The following is a 21,523-nucleotide window of genomic DNA, read 5'->3' on the forward strand; positions in this document are numbered from 1 at the left end:
CCAAATGCTGACAAATAAGAATTAACTGTATCAGACTTAACTGAAAAATACTGATACACAGAGAAAGCAAATTTTCTCCAGGAAAAAAGGATAAAGTAATTCAAATAAAGTCGGTGGTGTAAACCAAGGAACATATAATTGAGGTCTCATATTTTACTACCCCATTTCCTTGAAAAACTGCTGAGAATGTAATTAAAGATAACCACAATGATCTCAAGTAATGTGTTGAAAACATACTAAATAGGTCATATTTAAGAAAGAAGTATAATCCAAAAGTATGCAGAATGATCTTATGGTTTCTACATATGAAGTGGCCAAACAGCAGCATCTCATTTTATAAATGCTTTTTTCTCCTATGCCACCAGATAATACAATTGACCTTCCTTTCTTACATAATTGTAACCAAAATGTCAGGCAATATTACCTTAAAAGAAATTTCTATAAGCAAACATTTATAAATCTAGCATGCCTTTTTTGCAACAATCCTGCAATGTTGTAATATTTTCTCTGTTTACTGACCCTATTGAGGTTAAGAAGTTATGTAAGCAGTAGTGGTGGTAGAGTTCATATTCCATTTCAAGTCTTTCTAACTCCAAATCACACACTTTTCTCACTGAGCCATGAGTTTTCTAATGCCTTTGTTTTAAATCTTTATTCTTGAGATACCTTCTGATTGATAAATTAATCTCTTTATTTAGAGAGTGCTCTATACAGGTGACTAAATTAATTGATTCAGGGCACTTATTTTTGTGTGCTCATTAATAAGAAGAATGAGAAGTTAAACTTATAAATCTGCCAAGTTGAAAACCACCATTAACCCTAGGCTCATGGTCAACACAACCATCGATGATGGTTATACTGAAGACTTCAACCTAGCCTTTGCTTAAGTCTTTTAACTGTGATAGCGTCCTTCATCAATGGAGATTTAGTTTTAGGTATAATTAGTTTTTTATTGATTTCAGAGAAGAAGGAAAAGGAGAGACAGAAACATCAATGCTGAGAGAATCGGAGATTGGCTGCCTCCTACACGCCCCCCAATGGGATGAACCTTCATCCAGGCATGTGACCTGACAAGGAATGGAGCAGTTGACTTCCTGGTTCATAGGTGGATGCTGACCATACTAGGTATGATTAGTTTTAACTTGTGCTGAGGATCTGAGGAAATGAGCTTGATTCTTCGAGTCAATTCTAAATCTCTTAATGCATTAAGAAATTTTTATGTATTTTGGGAGGTTATTCTTATTATTTTGTTTAGCCTACTCTTACTGTTTTGTAATGACATAACTCCAGTCACAGGACAAACATCACACCCTAGAAGCATAATAGTACCAAGAATTAAAGTACATAATCACACAAAATCACATAAAAAATTCCTCTTGGAAGAATTTAATTTTTATACTCAGTAATGGCAAAATAATTTTAAAGCCTGGGTGTTTTAGAACCTGTTTTACCTGTTATCTCATAAGTGAAATGAGGACTGATTGCATACCTGGAAAGAGAAATTCACTGGTGGGAGAGACAGATGCCAGAACCATTGAGAATAAGTCCTTGTTTGTGTAACCTTTTAGTTTGTCGAGTCTTTCCCTTTTTTTTGGAGCACAGGAAATTAAATACTAAGGAAGAATTTGCCATTCCCAGTTGGTCACGTGTTCACTATGCTACTTTTATTATTTTATAAATTAGCATGCTTTTTTTTATTTAGTGACAATGTATAGATATAAATTTAACAAGGAAAATAATTTAAACCTCGTAATATTATGTATACAATTGTTATATAAATTCTGAATTTTCTTGAGCTTTAAAACATATCTACTGCCTCCCTTCTCACCAACCTTTGATATTGAATATATGTTGTATTTTTTTTCCTCTCTGCTTTTACAGTACTTATCCACTTTTCCAACTTTTTAAGTTTGACTGTTACCAGTTGAGGGTAGTTGTATTCCAGTAAATTTTTTAAAAAAGAGAGCTGTTTCAGAATATATCAAAATATACCTCTGCCCAATATTGTAGCTGTTAGCTACACGTAGCTAAGATAATTAAAATAATTACGATAAAATAAGTTTAGTTTTTCAGTTGCACTAGCCTTTTGACTTCAAATGCTCAATAGTCACATGTAACTAGGAGCTACCATATTGGACAACACAGAAATAGCACAACTGCTGAGTATCTGAAATGCAGCAATCAGATTGCAACCTGAATAAGGTACCAGGTTGTAATCATTACGTGTCTATTATATACAACATATGATTCTTGTTATATTTTTGCTGATAAGGGGACTGAGCTGAAGCTAGAAAGAATTGATATTTCTTTCTGGGGTAATTTGGTTATTGGTTTTTGTTTGTTTTAGATGAGGCCTTTGAACAAGTTCAGCAAGATGAGAAAGAATCAGAATTAAGGGAAAGATGAAAGACAAACAGACAAAGCATAGTTGGAGAATCAGCTTGAGACAAAAATATGGGATCTCATCCACTGAAACAGAAGGAAAAGGAAGAACAAATGGTACAGAAGAGATAATAAACTGGTGAGTCAAGTAACAGGAAATTTAAGGGATCTCTTTTTGATGGCTTCTATTTTCTCATGAAGTAGAAATACCATCTGTGGAGAATACTTTATTTCTGAAGTTTAAAGAAAGAAAAGAATGTTTAAAATAGCCCCAATAGAAATAATGGATATATAGAGCATTGTATAAATTCTTTCAGCTCCTGCAAGAACTGAAGACCATGAGTTTGAAGCACCACTAATCTGGGGAGTACTTGTGTGCTTTCTCTCCATTAGTACCCAACAAACACCTCTTATGTAGGCCAGCGAGACAAACTGATCCAAATCTAGATTTTGCTGGATGCATACGATAGAAATTAAATAGGGTAAGAAAACTTTCAGGAGTCAGCCAGTGCCTAGAGAAGTCTGGCAAGAGGTAGGAAGTGATGGACAAGGAATTCTTGCCTATTTACACAGGAAGCATTTGTTGGACAGAGGTATCAAACAAAGAACTACATATCTCAATGAATAGGTTCAGAAAAAAGAATAGTGACAGGAGCAGAATGTTTAATAATCTCAAAGGTAAAGATGATTTGGGGTGAGATCCGAGTAGCTTCATGGAAGTAAATGAATTACGTGCAGATAAAAACCACCAGAGACGAGAAGACTGTGAAGCCAAGGTCCTAGGTACTCTGTTAACATAAACAATGAATTCACTGGGAATGGTGGCATAACCTTGAATAGAAAGAAACACACACTGCCAGAAAGAAGCCCGTGTCTTCAACGAGCAAGACATGTATATTTCAACTACCGGAGATTCCACAGGAATGTTAACAGGAAGGTTTACTAGCACAGGCACCACGGTGCACAGTAAGATAGAAGCCCCCTCGTACCCTTTCCTGCCTGAGATAGGTCTGCAGAGGGGAAAAGAAGGCCCAAGTGCCACTACAGAGGCTTCCCCTCAGGAGAAAGGTAGGTGTCATTTAAGCAAAAATAAAGTAACATTCAGGAAAGAGAAGATATAATTATGTTAGCCTCAGAACAGGGTGAGAGATGTTTGGAAAAGGGGAAGAATAGGTGGGGAACAAGAGTAAGATGAGAGGAGCATTAACCTGTTAACTGAGTGGGACGTATAAATACGTCAAACGTAAACAATATCGGGTACGGGTGGGACGTATGAATACGTCCTTGAAATATATATTGCGCCCTGAAACGGGCGGGATGTATATTTCCGAACAACAAAGGTATTAGTCATCCATATATGTCTTAAGACACGGAGGGAATCAGTATAATTTCGCTATTGAGAGTGGTGGACGTGTTCTGGGTGAGCAGTGACGGGTACACACTTACCTACCTATTTTCGTATTATATGTTATTTACTTATATTTTTTATATCTCCAACCTTTATATAATAGAAAAACATATCAAATTGATCCAATCATCAATAATTTGTCAGAAAAGTTTAAAAGTTTTTATGTATGTGAACGAGAAATATACATAGATGAATCTCTTTTATTATGGAAAGGGAATTTATCTTGGAAACAATATATATCTACAAAAAGAGCTAGATTTGGAATGAAGTTGTTTATTTTGAGTGAAAGCCAATCTGGATACGTACAAAAAATAATTTTATACACAGGCAAGGACACAAATTATGGTTCGAACTACCCACAAGAAAAACAATCAACAAGAATGGTTTTGGAGTTAACACATGACTTACTGAATAAAGGGTATAGGATTTACTTAGATAATTTCTATATGTCAATTGATTTGGCTGAACTCTTGTGTCAAAACAATACAGACATTGTTGGAACAATGAGGATAAACAGAGTCGGAACCCCAAGTGAAATAAAAACAAAAATATTACAGAAAAATGAACATATGTAAGAATCAAAGACAAACTTATGGTTTTAAAATGGAGGAATAAAAAAGACATATTGATGCTCAGTTCTATTCATAATGACGAAAAGACAATGATTGAAAAGAGAGGAAGAAGGCAAGAAAAACCGAATGTTGTCCTGGATTATAACAAGAATATGGGTGGCGTAGATTTGGGAGATGGAGTTATGGTGGCCTACACGGCTGCCCGTAATAGGGTAAAAAAATTTTATAAAATAATTTTTTCTACGATTAATTGATATGTGTTTCTTCAATGCATATATTATATACAAAAAAGATAAAGGTCATTTGGATCGATTACACTTTTTGATAGTGTATAGAGAAATTGGTAGATAACAACATAGTGAAAACCCACCCAAAGAAATCAACAAGCAGCTCTACATCTAAACCATCACGCTTAATTGAAAGGCATTTTCCAGAATAAATGATATAGGAAAAACTAAATCCAGGAAATGCCAAGTTTGCTACAAAAAAGGTGTGAGGAAAGAATCTACATACTGGTGTCGGATTGTAAGGTAGCACTATGTATCAACAATTGTTTTAAAATATATCACACAGAAGTTGAGTTTTTAATTTTTACATCTATATTTCAATTTTTTAAACTCAATATTTCTATTTTGTGTGCTTTTGTTTATTGTTCTGTAATTAACTTATATTTTTTATTGTGTATAGAAATAAAAAATATTTTTTGTAATCTTTATAATTGTTGGTAAAATTTATAATTTTTTAATTCGATGTTTCTATTTTTTGTTGGTATTCTTTTCTATTTGTAATTTTGTATTTCCCTTTGTGCTTTATATATAAATAAATGAAAAGATATATATTTCATTTATTTTGATTAAGTATAAATTTAAAAAATGATAATATAAAATTACGTCCACTGGGCATGACGTACTGACACGTCCTAGTGAAAGAGTATGCGCCCGTTGTACGCTGCGGAATTAAAAAGGGAACTCCCCGGTTAACTTAAGGGCTTGTATCCTGGGCAGGAAAAGGCAACAATGCAATGAGATTTGGTGAGGTCACTTCCCGGGAAGTGGCTAGTCGACAGGTTTCCAGAGTTCCCTGGGAGAAAGAGCAGCCCTCTCAGGAGTCAGCCAGGGCCTGGGCCGTTAGGATTAGAAGACTCACACCTCTTTGGAAGGAGCCCAATGAAGTCTGAATGGATTGTGCTGGCTTAAGTCTACATGCTAAGGCCACCCAGCAAAAGCCTCATTTGTTAACCCTAGTCTGTAAGAACTAAAAAATGCTCACCATCTATCTAAAATTGTAGAAACAACATTTGTTCTTGACCCTAAGTGACCCAGTTTGGAACTTCGCTATGTTTTGTAACGCCTCGTATGGTGTGGCAAAGAAATAAAAACATCTCATAACTAAATAAGACATTCCTCCTTTAGACTTGATTCCTCATTTGTAAATTGAAAGAATAGAACTAGAACTACCACCATTAAGTTAAGAGCCAACCTTCTCCCTCCCCAAAAAAGGAGGCAACAAACTACATATGGACATCCAACTGGAAATCGGACTAACTACTTGATCAAGTTTCCTAAACCCATACTAAGTGTTATAGGTTCTGTGCTAGATACTGGGAAGAGATATAAAGATGACTTACTACAGCCCTAACTGGTTTGGCTCAGTGGATAGAGCGTCAGCCTGCAGACTGAAAGGTCCCAGGTTCGATTCCAGTCAAGGGCATGTACCTGGGTTGCGGGCACATCCCCAGTAGGGGAGTATGCAGGAGACAGCTAATCTATGTTTCTCTCTCATCAGTGTTTCTAACTCTCTATCCCTCTCCCTTCCTCTCTGTATAAAATCAATTAAATGTATATATATATTTTAAAAGATGACTACTACATAACTACATGAGATGATATTACCTAAAATTATTGTGGCAACCATTTTGCAGCAAGTCATTATGTTGTGGACCTTATACTTACATAATGCTATATATTCATTATATCTCAATAAAACTGGGGGGGGGGGGGGGGAAGAAATAATATTTAAAGTAGTAAGTCCCATTACCCTAAAACCTAGGAGGTTTAGGCCCCATGTTGCCAATAGACTGAGATGTAGAAGTTTTAAAAAGTGAATACTGCATGTTCACAACCCTAGAGGACTCCCTCTAGAGTATCTGTAATAATAAATCTATACTGATAAAAGACTAATATGCTAATTAGACTGGGAGACCTTCCAAAGGTGGGGACTTGGCCAGCCTGCAAACGGCCCTTAGCCCCTCATCCAGGCAGCCACACTCCCCAGCAAAGACCCCCAACCCTGAAAACAGCCTCAGCCCCTTTCCTAGACCGGCCACACCCTCTACGGCAGTGTTTTTCAACCTTTTTTGGGCAAAGGCACACTTGTTTCATGAAAAAAATCACGAGGCACACCACCATTAGAAAATGTTAAAAAATTTAACTCTGTGCCTATATTGACTATATATAAAGTAATTCTCTTGAATAGGAATCAAATAAACACAAAGAAAGTATTTTATAATTACTTTATTATGAAATATTAAGTAAACAAAATAGTGAAAAATTATAAAATTCTTGTCTTGTCTGCACCTACGGCACACCAGGCAACATCTCGCGGCACAGCGGTTGAAAAACGCTGCTCTATGGGACCTTCACCCACATGGGGGCATGGCCAGCCTGCAAATGGCCCTCAGCCCCTTTCCCAGGACGGCCGTGACCCGCTTCAGGGCAGACCAGCCGGCCCCCATGCGTGCACCAGGTCTCTATCTGGACTAATATAAGGTTAATATGCTAATTAGACCAGAGACCTTCCGGGAGTCCTTCCGGACAAAGCCATGGTGGCAGTGCCGAGGCAGAGGCAGTTAGGGGCCATCAGGCCAGAAGGGGAGGGCAGTTGGGAGTGATCAGGCTGGCAGTCCCAGATTATGAGACGGTGCAGGCTGGGCTGAGGGACCCCACCCCCCACCCAGTGCACAAATTTCATGCACTGGGCCACTAGCTTTTATATATATATATATATATTTATATGTAAAACCCTAAGTGACCAGTTAACTGGTCATTATGATGTGCACTGACCACCAGGGCGCAGATGCTCAACACAGGAGCTGCCCCCTGGTGGTCAGTGTGCTTCCACAGCCAACCTCCCATGGCCCCTCCCCACAGCCAGCCAGCCCCGATTGGGACTGGGCAAGACGGAACAGCCCCCATCAGCCCCGATTGCCAGCCTGGCCAAGGGACCCCACCCATGCACAAATTTGTATACCAGGCCCACAGTAAGTAAATAATCATAATACAATATTCAGACATATGCACAAAAATATTTACATGTTCACTGCAGCAATGTTTATAACAAAAAAACAAAAACAAATTGAATGCCAATCAATATTGTTATATTATGGTAAGTCCAGATAATGGAACACTCCACAGCCCTTAAAAACAACTAGGTAAATTATAATGTCTAACTGGACAACCTCAAAAACAAATTTAAAAAGCAGATACACATACAAAAAACAAATACAATAGATATGGTATATTTGCATTTTGGTATTTAAAAAAACAGCCTACAGATATTATTTTTTATATGCAATGAAAATGAGTGTATCATTACGTTGTTATACAGAAAAGGGAAAGTGGTACACTACAGATTACAAAGTGCTTGTCGCCAAAGATGGACATGGAGAGAGGGCTGAGAAAAGAACTTACATGTTATGTACATTTCTGTAACTTTTAATTTTTTAAATAGGCATGTATTACTTTTGTAACTTAAAGCAGGAAGTTTGTTTTTTGTAAGCTGACAAAGCAGAGAAGAGAGATCATTCCAGATGGAGACAAAAGCAAAGATGCATGGTGTTCAGTTCTAAGCCAATGGATGTCTGCCTCTCCCCTGGTCCTGCTCACTCTCTGTTCACATCTCTGAAACAGCCCCTTTCCCCCAAGGCCCATCATTCACAAGCCATAAGCCCACCAAGACGGTGCCCTGCTATTTTCTCCTGATCCTAAGGGTCTTTCAAAAAAACCCAACGCCTTCCGTTATCTCTAATGAAGGAGACAGAGAGATAGGCATGTAAGCATAGACAAACCACAAAAGAGAAAGTAGTCTCCACTGATGTCTCTATTCTAAAAACCACTGAACTACATTTTTTAAAAATAGTAGATAAGATGCATTTCTTAACTCATAAACGCCACAACAGGAAAAGTGTGTATCACTAACAGTGGCTACCAATGGGCTTCTCCCCATAGTCATTTTAATTATACTGGTACTATCCAGTTTTCATTAGCCTATAGAGTACAAAGTCTAATCCCATGAGGATATTAAATGGTTGGCAACAGACCTAAGATCCAGCTCTGTTACCAGATCCTAAACTCTAAAATCAGCTTTAAAATTACACGATCCAAGAAATCTAAAATTACTGATTACTGCAAAGGCCATCAATGTAGATCCATCATACCACATATGATATTTGTATATATTTTTCTACATGATAAAACTACAATTGCCCTGGTATGCCTAAGGACCAAATCTGTATCAGAGGTAAGACAGTGTAACATAAGCAGTTTGTATCTTCCAAACTTTTCTTCATAGTTGTTCCAAACTTTCCTTTCTTACTAAATGTAGGGCAAAAGTTGCTTAATTCAGCCATAGATAAGAACAGTTGATACAACCCAAGTGTTCCTTCAAGCCTTATATGAAACATGATGATTAACATTTTTGCAAGTGAATAATGAAAAGGTTTAAAAGTTCTTTGTGACTTCTCCTTATATTTATACACTAGAGGCCCGGTGCACAAAATTCGTGCACTTGGGGGGGGAGAGTATCCCTCAGCCCAGCCTGCGCTCTCTCCAATCTGGGACCTCTAGAGGGATATCCAACTGCCTGTTTAGGCCTGATCCCACCGGGCAGTCGGACATCCCTCTCACAATCCAGGACTGCTGGCTCCCAGCTGCTCATCTGCCTGCCTTCCTGATTGCCCCTAACCACTTCTGCCTGCCAGCCTGATGATCCCCTAACCACTCCCATGCCAGCCTGATTGATGCCTAACTGCTCCCCTGCCAGCCTGTTTGCCCCCAACTTCTCTCCTCTGCCAGCCTGGTCACCCCTAACTGCCCTCCCCTGAAGGGTATATCGCCTTCCAACTGCCCTCCTTTGCTTGCCTGATCACCCACAACTGCCCTCCCCTGCTGGTCATCTTGTGGTGGCCATCTTGTGTCCGTATGGGGGCAGGATCTTTGACCACATGGGGGCAGCCATCTTATGTGTTGGAGTGATGGTCATATTACTCCTTTATTAGACAGGATAGAGGTGTGGAGCATGGGTGGGGGCCAGCTGGTTTGCCCTGAAGGGTGTCCCAGATCAGGGTGGGGGTTCCCTTGGGGCATGGGGCAGCCTGGGCGAGGGGTGTGGTGGTTTGCAGGCCAGCTGTGGTGGTTTGCACCCCCTTTCTCTCCTCTCCCCTCTCCCTCCCCCCCACCCCAACCCAAGCAGAGGCCCTGGTATCTGGAATTTATTTACCTTCTACAATTGAAACCTTGTAGCCTGGAATGGAGCAAGCCTCCTGCTTGCTCCCTATCTGCCGCCATTCCTGTTTGGATGTGTTTACCTTCTATAACTGAAACTTTGTAGCCTGGAGTGGAGGCCTAAGCCGACCAGGGCAGGCGGAAAGCTTGGCTTCTTCCATTGCCAGAGAAACCCAAGCCTCCCTCCTGCTCTCTGTGGCCACAGCCATCTTGGATATGGGTTAATTTGCATACTCGCTCTGATTGGCTTGTGAGTGGCTGGTAGATATAGTAGAGGTATGGTCAACTTGCAAATTGCTCTTTTATCAGATAAGATTAGAATTGCTAAAACTTTATATTAATAAGAATACCAGGTTCTGTTTTGATTTTTCAAAATTATGACTACTCAAAAAGAATAAACTTTGCTCTAGCTGGTTTGGCTCAGTGGATAGAGTGTTGGCCTGTGGTTCAATTCTGGACAGTGGGGGGCGTGCTGGAGACAGCCAGTCAATGATTCTCTCATCATTGATGTTTCTATTTCTCCCTCTCCCTTCCTCTCTGAAATCAATAAAAATGTATATAAAAAAAAAAAAAAAGAATAAACTTTAGCTGGGAAGAAGTAACATTTGGAATGTAACAGAATAATCCAAAAAAAAAAAAAAAAAAAGAATGTAAACCAATATTCACCCAATGCAACTAATTATTCTCAGTGAACTAAAACATAAAAACGTCAACTATGTGCCAAGCATCATGCCACCTCTCTGAGGAAAAAATAGGTAACACCAGAAGCTTGATTCTGTCTGCAGGTGCCTTTTCAAAGGCACTTACAAGCATATGCAGTGTATGCTGTTTTACAAGTACCGTAGGAAGTTAAATTCACCACATCATCTTGAAAAACAAAACTTCCCTATGCTGAAACTTGTAACAATCACCTCTTCCCAATCCCCCCCCCCAAAAAAAATTAGTCATCAACTTTTAAAAAATTTATTCAGTGTTTTACATTATGACTTTCCTCTAAAGGAAATTTCATAAGCTAATTTTGTACTAGAGTTTCCTTTTATTAGTTCTAAATTTAGTTTTTATTTGTATCATCCGTTGTTCTCCTATTATAGAAATGTCTCATATATAGAAAACAAATCTGTTTTCAACAATGTCTTCAATTTGTAATATTACAGCTTCCCCCTATTTACAAAAATATATGGTTGCAGAAGAAATTGTGTTTTGTTTTTTCTTTTTAAATATATTTTACTGACTTTTTACAGAGAGGAAGGGAGAGGGATACAGAGCTAGAAACATCGATGAGAAACATCGACCAGTTGCCTCCTGCAACCCCCCATCGGGGATGTGCCCACAACCAATGTACATGCCCCAGACCGGAATCGAACCCGGGACCCCTCAGTCCGCATACCAACGCTCCATCCACTGAGCCAAACCAGTTACAGCAGAAATTGTGTTTTAGAACTACCAACAAACCCTTTCAGTGAGTTTTCTCATTCTTTTATAGTGTATCATCTTTCTTTTATGACTAAATTTTTCTTTAGCTTAAATATAACATTAACAAGGGGGGAGGGCAATGTTAAAATATGTACACATAATAATTTAATAAATAAATAAAACATTAACAAAACATATACTCGAATTTTAAATGCTGCAATCATAAATTATATATCCCATGTAAGCTATAGTCAGAAATAATGCCTTAGAATATTTTAATATGGACATGCCATCACAAATCATGAAGTATCAAGATTAAATTGCATTTTGTCAAATATTTTTAAACTAGAGGACCCAGGCATGAAAATTCATGCACTGGAGTGGGGGTGGGGGAGGCGCCTGCCCCCTCTCACAGTCCAGGAGGCGACCAACAATCAGGGGAAGGCGACATCCCCACTGCCGGCAGCTCAAGCCTCGGCCAGCCCTGATTACCAGAGCCTTAGGCGGCCTGAGTGGTGGGGCAGCCGCCATCAGAGGCTTGCCTGCGCCGTGGGCCAGCCTGAGCAGCTGGGGGGTTGAGGGCAGGTCCAGCCCCACCATGCGCCTGCTGCTCCCCACTCGCCCCTGATGGGGCTGAAAGGACTGGGGGACTCCATCTTTGTCACGGCATGATGGTCAATTTGCATACTCCCTCTTTATTAGATAGGATACTGGCACATCTTGTCACTGAAGTGTTATGGAATAGGGATTCTAATCAGATTGTAAAATGTTTCTAAATCAGAAAAGCACTTCTAATGAAATGTTAGCAATATGTAACAGTCTTCTAAAGATAACTGCAAAAGTTTATTAAGTCATTGAAAGAAAGGCCACCTAGTTTCAAATGTTTCACATTTTAGTTACTTTTCTATTCAGCAATAATTTTTAAAAAATTGATACATTTAAAAAGATAAACTGTCACAAATCTATAAAGATCCTCTTACTATGTCATAAATATTGATTTGCCACAGTATATTCAATTTTATTAGCCACTAAATAAGCTCTTCAAAAAGTGAGTTGGTAAATATATTAAATATTTAAAAATACAAAAATTACAACTCATAACTATTATCACAAGAATTAAATGTACATTTTAATTTTCAAATTTCTAAAATATGTGTATACCCCTTACCCACCAAAATTAAGATGGCCGAAGTACAGGAAATCTGACACACAAATACTTTAGAAGATAAAAAATATGAATACTTTATTGCCTATAAGTTGTTTGGTCATCTCTTAATTTTAAATGTGAAAAAAAAAATTGCAGAGAATACATTTGTTAAGAAATCTAAATGGTAGCATGTTAATGATTATGTAATGTAACCAAAAGCTTAAAAGCTGCTTTGAAAAAATTTCAAAATAGTTTAATATAAGGATTTTTGAAGACTTGACGTTTTTTGCTTGCTTTTAAAGACACCACAAAATAATTTTTGAATTATTTTATTATTTTTTAAAAACAGGCACAATAACATGTATACATATACCATCCTGCTTTAGATGCTATGCTCTGAAAGACAGTGCTTTTCTAAACTATATCAACTGTCAATGATTAAACAAACTGTCACTATTTTCCCATCACCATTTATTAAATGTGAAACAACAAAATTATATATTTCCAGGCCAATAAGTCTCTGCAGACTATATTTTTCATAGAAGGATAAAATGTAATAACATTTCTATACTGAAGTGTATATTGTATTTTACCACAATAAAAGTTTTTTCATTTCTATTTGATGTATATCTTTGTCTGATTCCCTTTTCATAAAAGCTTGGCAAGTTAAATTTTCTTCTAAAATAAGAAAAAGAGCCTTGGTCTGATTCCTACTGAGCACTAAAAGAAGATATAAAATGTAACGACCCTTGATAGTTCAGAAAATCCTGCCTCTCTCCATATACAGTTCTTTTCCACATATACAATTCTGTGTGCCAAAGAGATCTCAAGTAATATTTGCTTTTGGTTTTCTCAGTCAGTCAGTACAACAAAGAAACAACACCTACAGTGTTTCCCAAACTGTGACCTGTGGATTACTGCATCAGAATCATCTGAGATGCTTGTTTAAATGCAAATTCCTGGCCCCACAGACCATCTGAATCACAAGATCTGACACCATTTCCACCATGCATCCTCAGGGTGATTCTGGCTTCATCCAAGCCTCAGTGCACCACAAAAATAGAGGAGGGAAAAATGAGTGTTCTCCTTTCCTCAGATACATCTGGGACACCCCACCACCAATCTCTGAATTACAATACTGCACCCCTCAGCTCAGTGGTTCCCACACCTCCATGCACTTGAGAATCACCTGTGAAACTCTTAAAACTCCTAATCCCCAGGTCCATCCCATAGCAATTATATTAGAATGTCTGGGGGTGAAAGCCAGTCTTTGATATTTCTCAAAGATCTCCAGTTGAGACCTAAATATACCAAGGTTTGGGAATCACTGCCTAAATTACTAGATTAGCAGATATAGACTTTTAAAAATCTTAACTTAAAAAGAGCCAGAATATAAACTGCATTGGTATTAAATTACGTTTTTAAACACACACACACACACACACACACAGTATTTTTTTATTTCAATCCAATAGGAAAACTTTTTCAATGCATTTACTCAATTAGAGTGCCTTTACGATTAACTTTTTTGAATGTAAGACAAAAAAAATGTTTCCTACTGAATGCAATATAGGATCATAGTATGCATCTAACGTTCAGAGAAAAGTTCAGCATTATTTCATTTGCACATTATCTCAGTGATTATATTTTAAGAAATATAGTCATTAAGAAGCCAAAATTCAAAAATTCAAAGTCCCTGTTTTAGATATTTAAAAGCAACTCTGAATATTCAAACAAATGTTTCTAAATTTGCAATATTGTTATTAACACTAACTTTGTATTTTGCATTCTCTCTTTTCCCAGTTTCTGACTACGTATCTCATTTCCTTGAAAGAAAAACATTATCTTAACATATTTTTCCTCTAATCTGTACTAATTCCCATAGATGCTGATTGTATGACCTGTTAGCACTTGATGAAATCTAATGGTTCACACAAAGAAAAAAATTTTAAATCTTGATTCTTTCAACAAAGGCAAACTAGTCATTTTTAACCATTCACCTTCAACCTGAATTTAACTCACTATTTGACACAATAAAATATGGCTATATATTTTCAATTGTATAAAAGTCCAAAGTGCCGAAACCGGTTTGGCTCAGTGGACAGAGCGTCAGCCTGCGGACTGAAAGGTCCCAGGTTCGATTCTGGTCAAGGGCATGGACCTTGGTTGCAGGCACATCCCCAGTGGGGGGTGTGCAGGAGGCAGCTGATAGATGTCTCTCTCATTGATGTTTTTAACTCTCTATCCCTCTCTCTTCCTCTCTGTAAAAAATCAATAAAATATATTTTAAAAAATAAAATAAAAAATAAATAAAAGTCCAAAGTGCCACAAATGTAACTTTATAATAAAGTAGTGAAACGTTTTTCAAAATCGTACTAATATTTAGACATTTAATACTTTAAATACTTTTGCGGAGGTTTCACATACAAAAACACATTTCACTAGATCTTGCAGGCCTCAAAGTTCATGACAACTGTTCTAGTGCATTTTTGTTTTAGAAAAATAAATATCACTACAACCAAAAATGTTTTTAATTGTCTTTAAATACATTTAGGCATCTTAAATTTTAAAGGAATTATGTCCTAGCCGGGACCAGTTTGGCTCAGTGGATAGAGCGTCGGCTTGGGGACTGAAAGGTCCCGGGTTCGATTCTGGTCAAGGGCATGTACCTTGGTTGCGGGCATATCCCCGGTAGGGGGTGTGCAAGAGGCAGCTGATCGATGACTCTCTCTCATCGATGTTTCTAACTCTGTATCTCTCTCCCTTCCTCTCTGTACAAAATCAATAAAATATATTAAAAAAAATAAATAAAGGAATTATGTCCTAAAATTTCCGTTACTGCTCAGATGACTCATAAAAGCCTACTTTTGCCACCACTGCATTTTAAATGAATAAGGCTGCTAGTGCCCTGGCCAAGGATGTCTTTCTCTTACACCGATGTTCTCTCTCACACTGATATTTCTCACTCCGTCTCCCTCTCGCTCACTCCCTTCCCTCCCTTCTTCTTTTCCCCCTCTCCCCTCCCTCTTCCTTCCTCTCTCTCTAAAATAATAAAACAAATCCTCAGGTGAGGGTTAAAACAAAACCAACTACAATATTTGATAATATATGATACATTTTCAAAACAGTTCATTCATATTGGCTTATAATAATACTTTTGACTTCTGATCAAAATCTCTCATGTCCTTTGGGGTTGGTTTTATTTTGAAATACTGTGTTATTATTAATAACAGCTACTATGCCACTTTAAAAAATTTTCATCCTGTGAATACATCACTAACATTTCATCTGCTCTTATTCATGAAGTATGGTTTCAACACAGACATCATATAAAGAACTGGGTATGTTTAATCAGAAGGAAAGTTAGGAGAGGAGGAAACAGATGACACATTATAAACAATAAAGGCTATACAGTCCACTAACTAAATAAAATTAGCTTACATCCTTTCCAAGACAAACTGTTTCAGCACAATCCAGAAAATATCCAAATCACAATTTGCTTTTCCTGCTTGACTTCCAATTAAATCTACCACCCAAACCTACCCTCTCTGCATATACAGATGTTACTTATTTGTCTTCCTACAGGTAAGAAATAAATGAACATAGATCAAAATGTTTATTTGGGAAGTATCTTAATATTTCTTCAAGTAGGGATATATTTCACAGGTAATTCCTGTTACTTAAAAAAGAATTGTTAGTTCATTCAACAAATATTTAGAACAATAGGAAGACAAAAAAAGACCCATCTCCTAAAAGAGCCCGTATTCAATCCATTAAATGAACTAAAAACAAACAAACAAGAAGTATGTACATAAGACAACACTTAGTATGTTAAGCATTCCTCATCACAATCACCAGCTCATTAAGATGAAGCCAGCCCTGCTTCCTGTTTCCATCTACATAAAGCATTCGGGAGGAGGCTCTGCTATTCATTTCTACGGCCAATAATGAATTGTTAGAAATTAGTTCCGAGTCTCTAATCTCTTTAAAATAATAAAGGAAATTAGACATTGAATACTAAGTGATTAATTAACTATAAGAAACAACTGTAAAGCTCTCAGATACCTGAACAACCCACATCTTACCAAAATGAACCAACAAACCATGTAACACTCTTGGACTTAGAAACATTCCCCAAAAGATTATCAACAATGAGCCAATAACAATATTTCCATTTTGTCACACAAACACACGTGTGAAGATAAATGCTAACCATTGTGACCCAAATGCTTTCCCCAAAATAAGTGAGGGTCATTTGGGACAATCAACTGCAGGATTCACAAATACGTCTCTATAACTTAATCACATTTTAAAGAGGGGAGCGAGAGAGTACAGATGAAAGGACAAGAGAATGAATTCCAAAAAGGATAAAATAAGAAGGGACAGTTTTAGTAGATTCCCAAATGCCAACATGATTTCACGTCAATTTAAATATTAAGCTTCATATAAGCTAACCTACTGATGGGAACTGTCACTTTGTTTTTCCCCAAAAGCTATAATAAAATGGCTCTGAGTTATTTACATTCTCTTCACCAGTAACCCTTATCACTAACAGCTCATATGTGTTTTTTAATGTCAGCACAGAATCGGATTTTAAATATAGCGTAGAGTAGTATTTCCTGAAGAAACTCAGAGAGGCCCCAACGGAGACCAAACCCATAGTCATTACTCTTTCTCTCCCCACCCCCAACACCACTCTCCAAATAGGAATTTTTATGGCAAGAACACAATTATAAACAGAGGTTCCTAATTGATATTTTGGAAATGCTAATACTTAGTCAAATCTTCTGATAAAATTTCTGTACCCCTACTTCATACTTCCCACCAGCCCTGGCCAGCGTTGGTTGGAGCATAGCTCCAAAGTGTTTCCGGTGCACTGAAAGGTCTTAGGTTCTATTCCCCATCAGGGGCAGTACCTCCTACCCTCCCCTTCCTTCCTCTCTAAAATCAATAAAAACACATTAAACAAACAAACCATTATAGTACTGATCTTGGTCATGGAGAATGCCCTAAGCATGACATCTAAGTCAGAAATCACTCTATGATGAGAAGACTGATAAATTTGACTACGTGAAAGTTTCTACTATTTATTAAGTATTTTAAAAAAGTGACAAAGCACATGTAATTTTACCTTCTTTACATTTTAATTTTTTTAGACACAAATTTATAGCAAAATGTTAGCTTAACCAATGGCTATCTCTATGTGAGGAAATCATACAGGGCGGGGCATAAAAAAGGTTTACATTATGAGTACATAAAACAGTTTATTCTTGTATTAGGTATTATTTATTAATTATAGTATTATTTCCCATACAACCGTCAGCCTGCTTTTGCCCCACCCTGTAAACAACTAAAAACAGAAATGACAAAGTCTGATGTCAACTCTCATGCCAGTACTGTGTCACCTTAACCAAAGTGTGCAGTGTGTTGGCTGTATATGTTGATTACTGGCCATCAAATGAATGGACCAAACTGTCTCCTGAGCATGTGTAATGTTTCATTTAAAGCAACCTTAGTTTTGATCATTTAGAAAACACTTTAATAAAAGAATGTATATTATATGTACAAATAGCTTAGGTTCAAGCTCAGAATAATCCTAATAATTATCAGCATCAGTTAAAGACCCCAAAAAAAGAAGTGTAAAGAATTTCTATCCGGGATTGAACCTGATGAATACTTGAGATTTGCTGGACTATTTTTAACTGAACTTTCTGGCCTTAGGTCAAAGTTTTGCTAGCAAAATACCACAGTGAAAATGCTGGGAGTGAAGCCCAGAGCCTCTGCTCTGGCCAATCCTACCCCCAACGGAAGACGCCTACAGGCTGTGCAGGGTGTCACGACCCCAGCAAGCACACCAGCAGCAGCTCCAGAGAAGCCGGCAGGAGGAGGCAGGAGACGTCAGCGCCCTGACAGCCACGGGAGCACGGCCCCGGTCTGCACACGGCTGTGCGCCTCGGCCCGTTCCTGCACTTTGGCCAACAGCACTGAGTCACTCTGCAAACCATCCAGAAACCTCAAAGAATAAGCAACTGCTTCTGAAGAAAAGGCAGTCCCTGGAAAGGGAGGGACGCCTTTTTCTCATCGTATAGTCATGGGTTTCTGCCAGCCCAGCCGGGAGAGACTCTCTTTAAAATTTACAAAAAAATCTAAGGATCACCCCCCCCCCCTCCCAGGTCCTGCCGAGCCCATGTCACGGGCAGAGCATCTTCCCCGCTCGCTCTCCTCCCAGAACAACCCACACCCTGTCCCCAAAGATACATCTCGCGGGCACGCGGATGCAGGCGCCCGGGAGACACAGCCGCCCGTCCTAACAGAAAGGAGAGACGGGCGAGCTTTCCAAAGCGCATTTCCAATCCGGAAAGCCCTTCCTTCATTTCCAACCTGGGAAACCTTCCCTCGCCGGGAGCCGCGGCGGGCGCTCCGGGCCGCCATCGGGGGAGAGGGGGGGGGGGGGGGATGCAGTGAGATTCGCTCCGCTCTGAAGCCCAGATTGGCTCTGGCTCCGGCGCGATCGCCTCGGGAAATCTAATTCACAGACATTAACGTGCACGAAATTGCAACTATGGGTGTTGGAAGGCAGCTGAGAACAGGCAAACTTTCAAAACTGCAGGTAGGCGGAGGGAGCGAGGGCAGCTCTTTGTCGTGCACCCAGGTGGGTGGGTGGGTGGCTGGGTGGGTGCGCCCAACGGGGGTGCGAGGGGCGCCTCGGCTTTCTCCCCGCCGGCACCCACGTCCCACGCCGCGTGACACCCTTGCAAACGGGCCGGCTGGCTGGGGTGCAGGGCTGGGGGTGCAGGAGGGACCCCTCCACCCCGCCTCCCCACGCCGGGACGGCGGAGGAGGGAGAACAGGGGTGTTTCCTCCCCGGGTCCCAGAAAGAAGGGGCCGCCCGCCGGGTCTGACACCAGCTCCGGGGTCCGGGCCGGGCTCCCCTCCCGGAACCGGGCCCGGCCCGGCCGCCGGAAGCGGGGCAGGGCGGGGCGAGGCCTCCCCTCGGGGATGGGTGGGCACCCAGAGGTGGACCGAGGGGAGGACGGGGTCCGAGCCGCCGCGGGGAGGGCCCGGCCACCTACCAGCAAGCTCTCCACGTTGATCGGCGAGCGCGGGTCCCGGATGAGCGCCTCCAGCTTCCTCTGGCGGCTCGCGGCCGCCCCGTCCCCCGGCACGTCCTCGGGGGCGCCGGGCATTCTCCCCGCCGCCGGGGGCCGGCTCATGCCGCCGCCGCCGCCGCCCGCCGCCCGCGCTCCGGCCCGGCCCGGCCCGGCCCGGCCGCCTCAGGGCCTAGCGCCGCCCCCGACCCGCGGCTCCGGGCGGGGCTCCGCCGGCCGCCGCCGCCTCTGGCCCGGGCTGCGGGTCTGAGCGCCGGCCCGGGGCCCGCGCTGTCCCGGGGCCCGGCCCGGCCCGGCCGCGGGGAGCGGGCGGCGGCGTCCCCGCCCCTCAGCCGGATTCGCGCCGCCCGGTCCGCTCGCTCGCTCGCTCCTCAGGCTCCGCGAGCGGGAGCGGGGAAGCCGGGCGCCCCGCCCTCTGCGGCTCCGGGAGGCTGCAGCCCAGCGCCCGCCGCTACGGCCGCCGCCGGCCCGCGCCCATGACCGCGGCCGCCTGCGTCCCACCAGCGCGCCGCCCGCTCCGCTCCGCTCCGCTCCCGCGCGGCGCCCGTCTCCGGGCCGCGCGCAGCCGCTACCCACAAGCCCCTCGGCCCCGGCCGCCGGCGCGCGCCCCTGGCCCCGCCCCGCCGCGCGCGCGCGCGCCGCCCTGCCCCGCCCTGCGCGTGCGCGCGCGCCTCGCCCCCGCCCGCGGGCCGCCGCCGCCGCTCGCCCCCTTTCCTCCGTTTTTCCGTTTCCTCGGGTCCCCCCCGGGGAGCGTTTCTCCATTCCGAGCCGCCCTTCCGCCCCGGAGGGGAGCCGGCCGGGGGTGGGGGCACCGCCCGCCCGGACCGCCGGGCCCCGGAGGGGAGGGGAGGGAAGGGGAGGGGCGGGCCGGGGGAGCGCGCCCCGGGGTTGGATCGGCGGCCGCTCCCTCCGCTCCCGCCAGACCCGGCCCAGGCGGGCGTCCCGCGGGCTCAGAGGCCGGCCGCCCACCCCCCGGCCCGGCCCCGAGCCGCGGTTCCCGGGGCGGGGGCGGGGGCGGGGTGGGGCCGCGCCCCCCGCCCGCCGCCGCTGACTCAGCGCGCAGCTATGCGGGGCTTGCATCACCCGCGCCCAAACCGTAGCGCCCGCCGGCCGCTGCCCTCGCCCGCCGCGCCCCGCGCTCGCGAGGGGCCTGCCCGGGCCGGGAAGGGCGCCCCGGAGGGCGGGAGGCCGGGCAGTGGGAGTCGGAAACTGGACGAGGGCCGGCGGGTGGAATCCAGGTCCCGGGGCGGGAGCGCCTGGCCCGGTTCCTGGGGCCCCGGGGCACCGGTCCTGGAATCCCTCTCCCGGCCTGGGCCGACACCCTAATCACCAGACAACAGGCCACAGAAAAATGCTTTCCCTCTGCAAGGCCTTCGCAAGGTCCTTGGTAGTTTTTTTGTTTTTTTGGGGGGGGAAGGGGGGAGGAAGAGGGGTCGGTTAGAGGGGCCGCTCCCCCACATTCCTGGCCCGTGCCGTTGGCCAGATCCACCCAGGGCGCAATCCGAAAACTATGTGCCAAGAGCTATAAAACTGTTCATGGAGCCCTTTTGACCCAGTAAACCCATTTAAGGAAGTACATGTCCAAGGAAACGATCCCGAAGGGGGAGGAGGGGAACTGTACAGAGATGTTTGTAGCTGGGCTATTCAGAGTGGCCATGCCCTGGGGATGGACCCGGTGGTCCAGCCACTTGGGGGAGAATCCGGGCCAGCTCCGCACACGGGCACAAAGGGTCCTGGCACGGGTGCAGGAGGCATGGCAAGCACATGGACCTCTGGCAAGCACCCGGAAAGATGTGCCGGAAATGAGATTCAATAAAACAACAAATATGAAATGTACGCACTATTTAAAACTGTGTAAAATGAGCAGCTGTAAGAACAGACGGGGAATACAGTTGTTGTTTTGAGTGGGGTATTTTATTTCCTGTAAAGATGCTCAAGAGAACATTAAAACTTCAATCATTGAAAAACTGTATGAAGTTCGATGGGCCACT

At 42.4% G+C, this 21,523-nt stretch overlaps 1 protein-coding gene across 4 annotated transcripts in view; it reads right to left on the reverse strand.

Moving 5' to 3' along the window:
• The window catches only part of ROCK2 (Rho associated coiled-coil containing protein kinase 2), a 73,576-nt gene extending 53,452 nt beyond the window's left edge, over positions 1 to 20,124 (reverse strand). For 2 of the 4 annotated variants that reach the window (XM_036434628.2, XM_045580470.1), the window contains exon 1: positions 19,497 to 20,124. In XM_036434628.2, the coding sequence (XP_036290521.1) occupies positions 19,497 to 19,637 (141 nt within the window). In that variant the 5' untranslated portion in view covers positions 19,638 to 20,124. The remainder of the gene's footprint in view (positions 1 to 19,496) is intronic. The other 2 variants (XM_036434630.2, XM_045580471.1) reach the window with 2 other exon arrangements.
• Positions 20,125 to 21,523: the final 1,399 nt, after the last annotated feature.

This window comes from Pipistrellus kuhlii, unplaced genomic scaffold (genome assembly GCF_014108245.1).
Source record: "Pipistrellus kuhlii isolate mPipKuh1 unplaced genomic scaffold, mPipKuh1.p scaffold_m20_p_13, whole genome shotgun sequence".
Lineage (NCBI taxonomy): Eukaryota > Metazoa > Chordata > Mammalia > Chiroptera > Vespertilionidae > Pipistrellus > Pipistrellus kuhlii.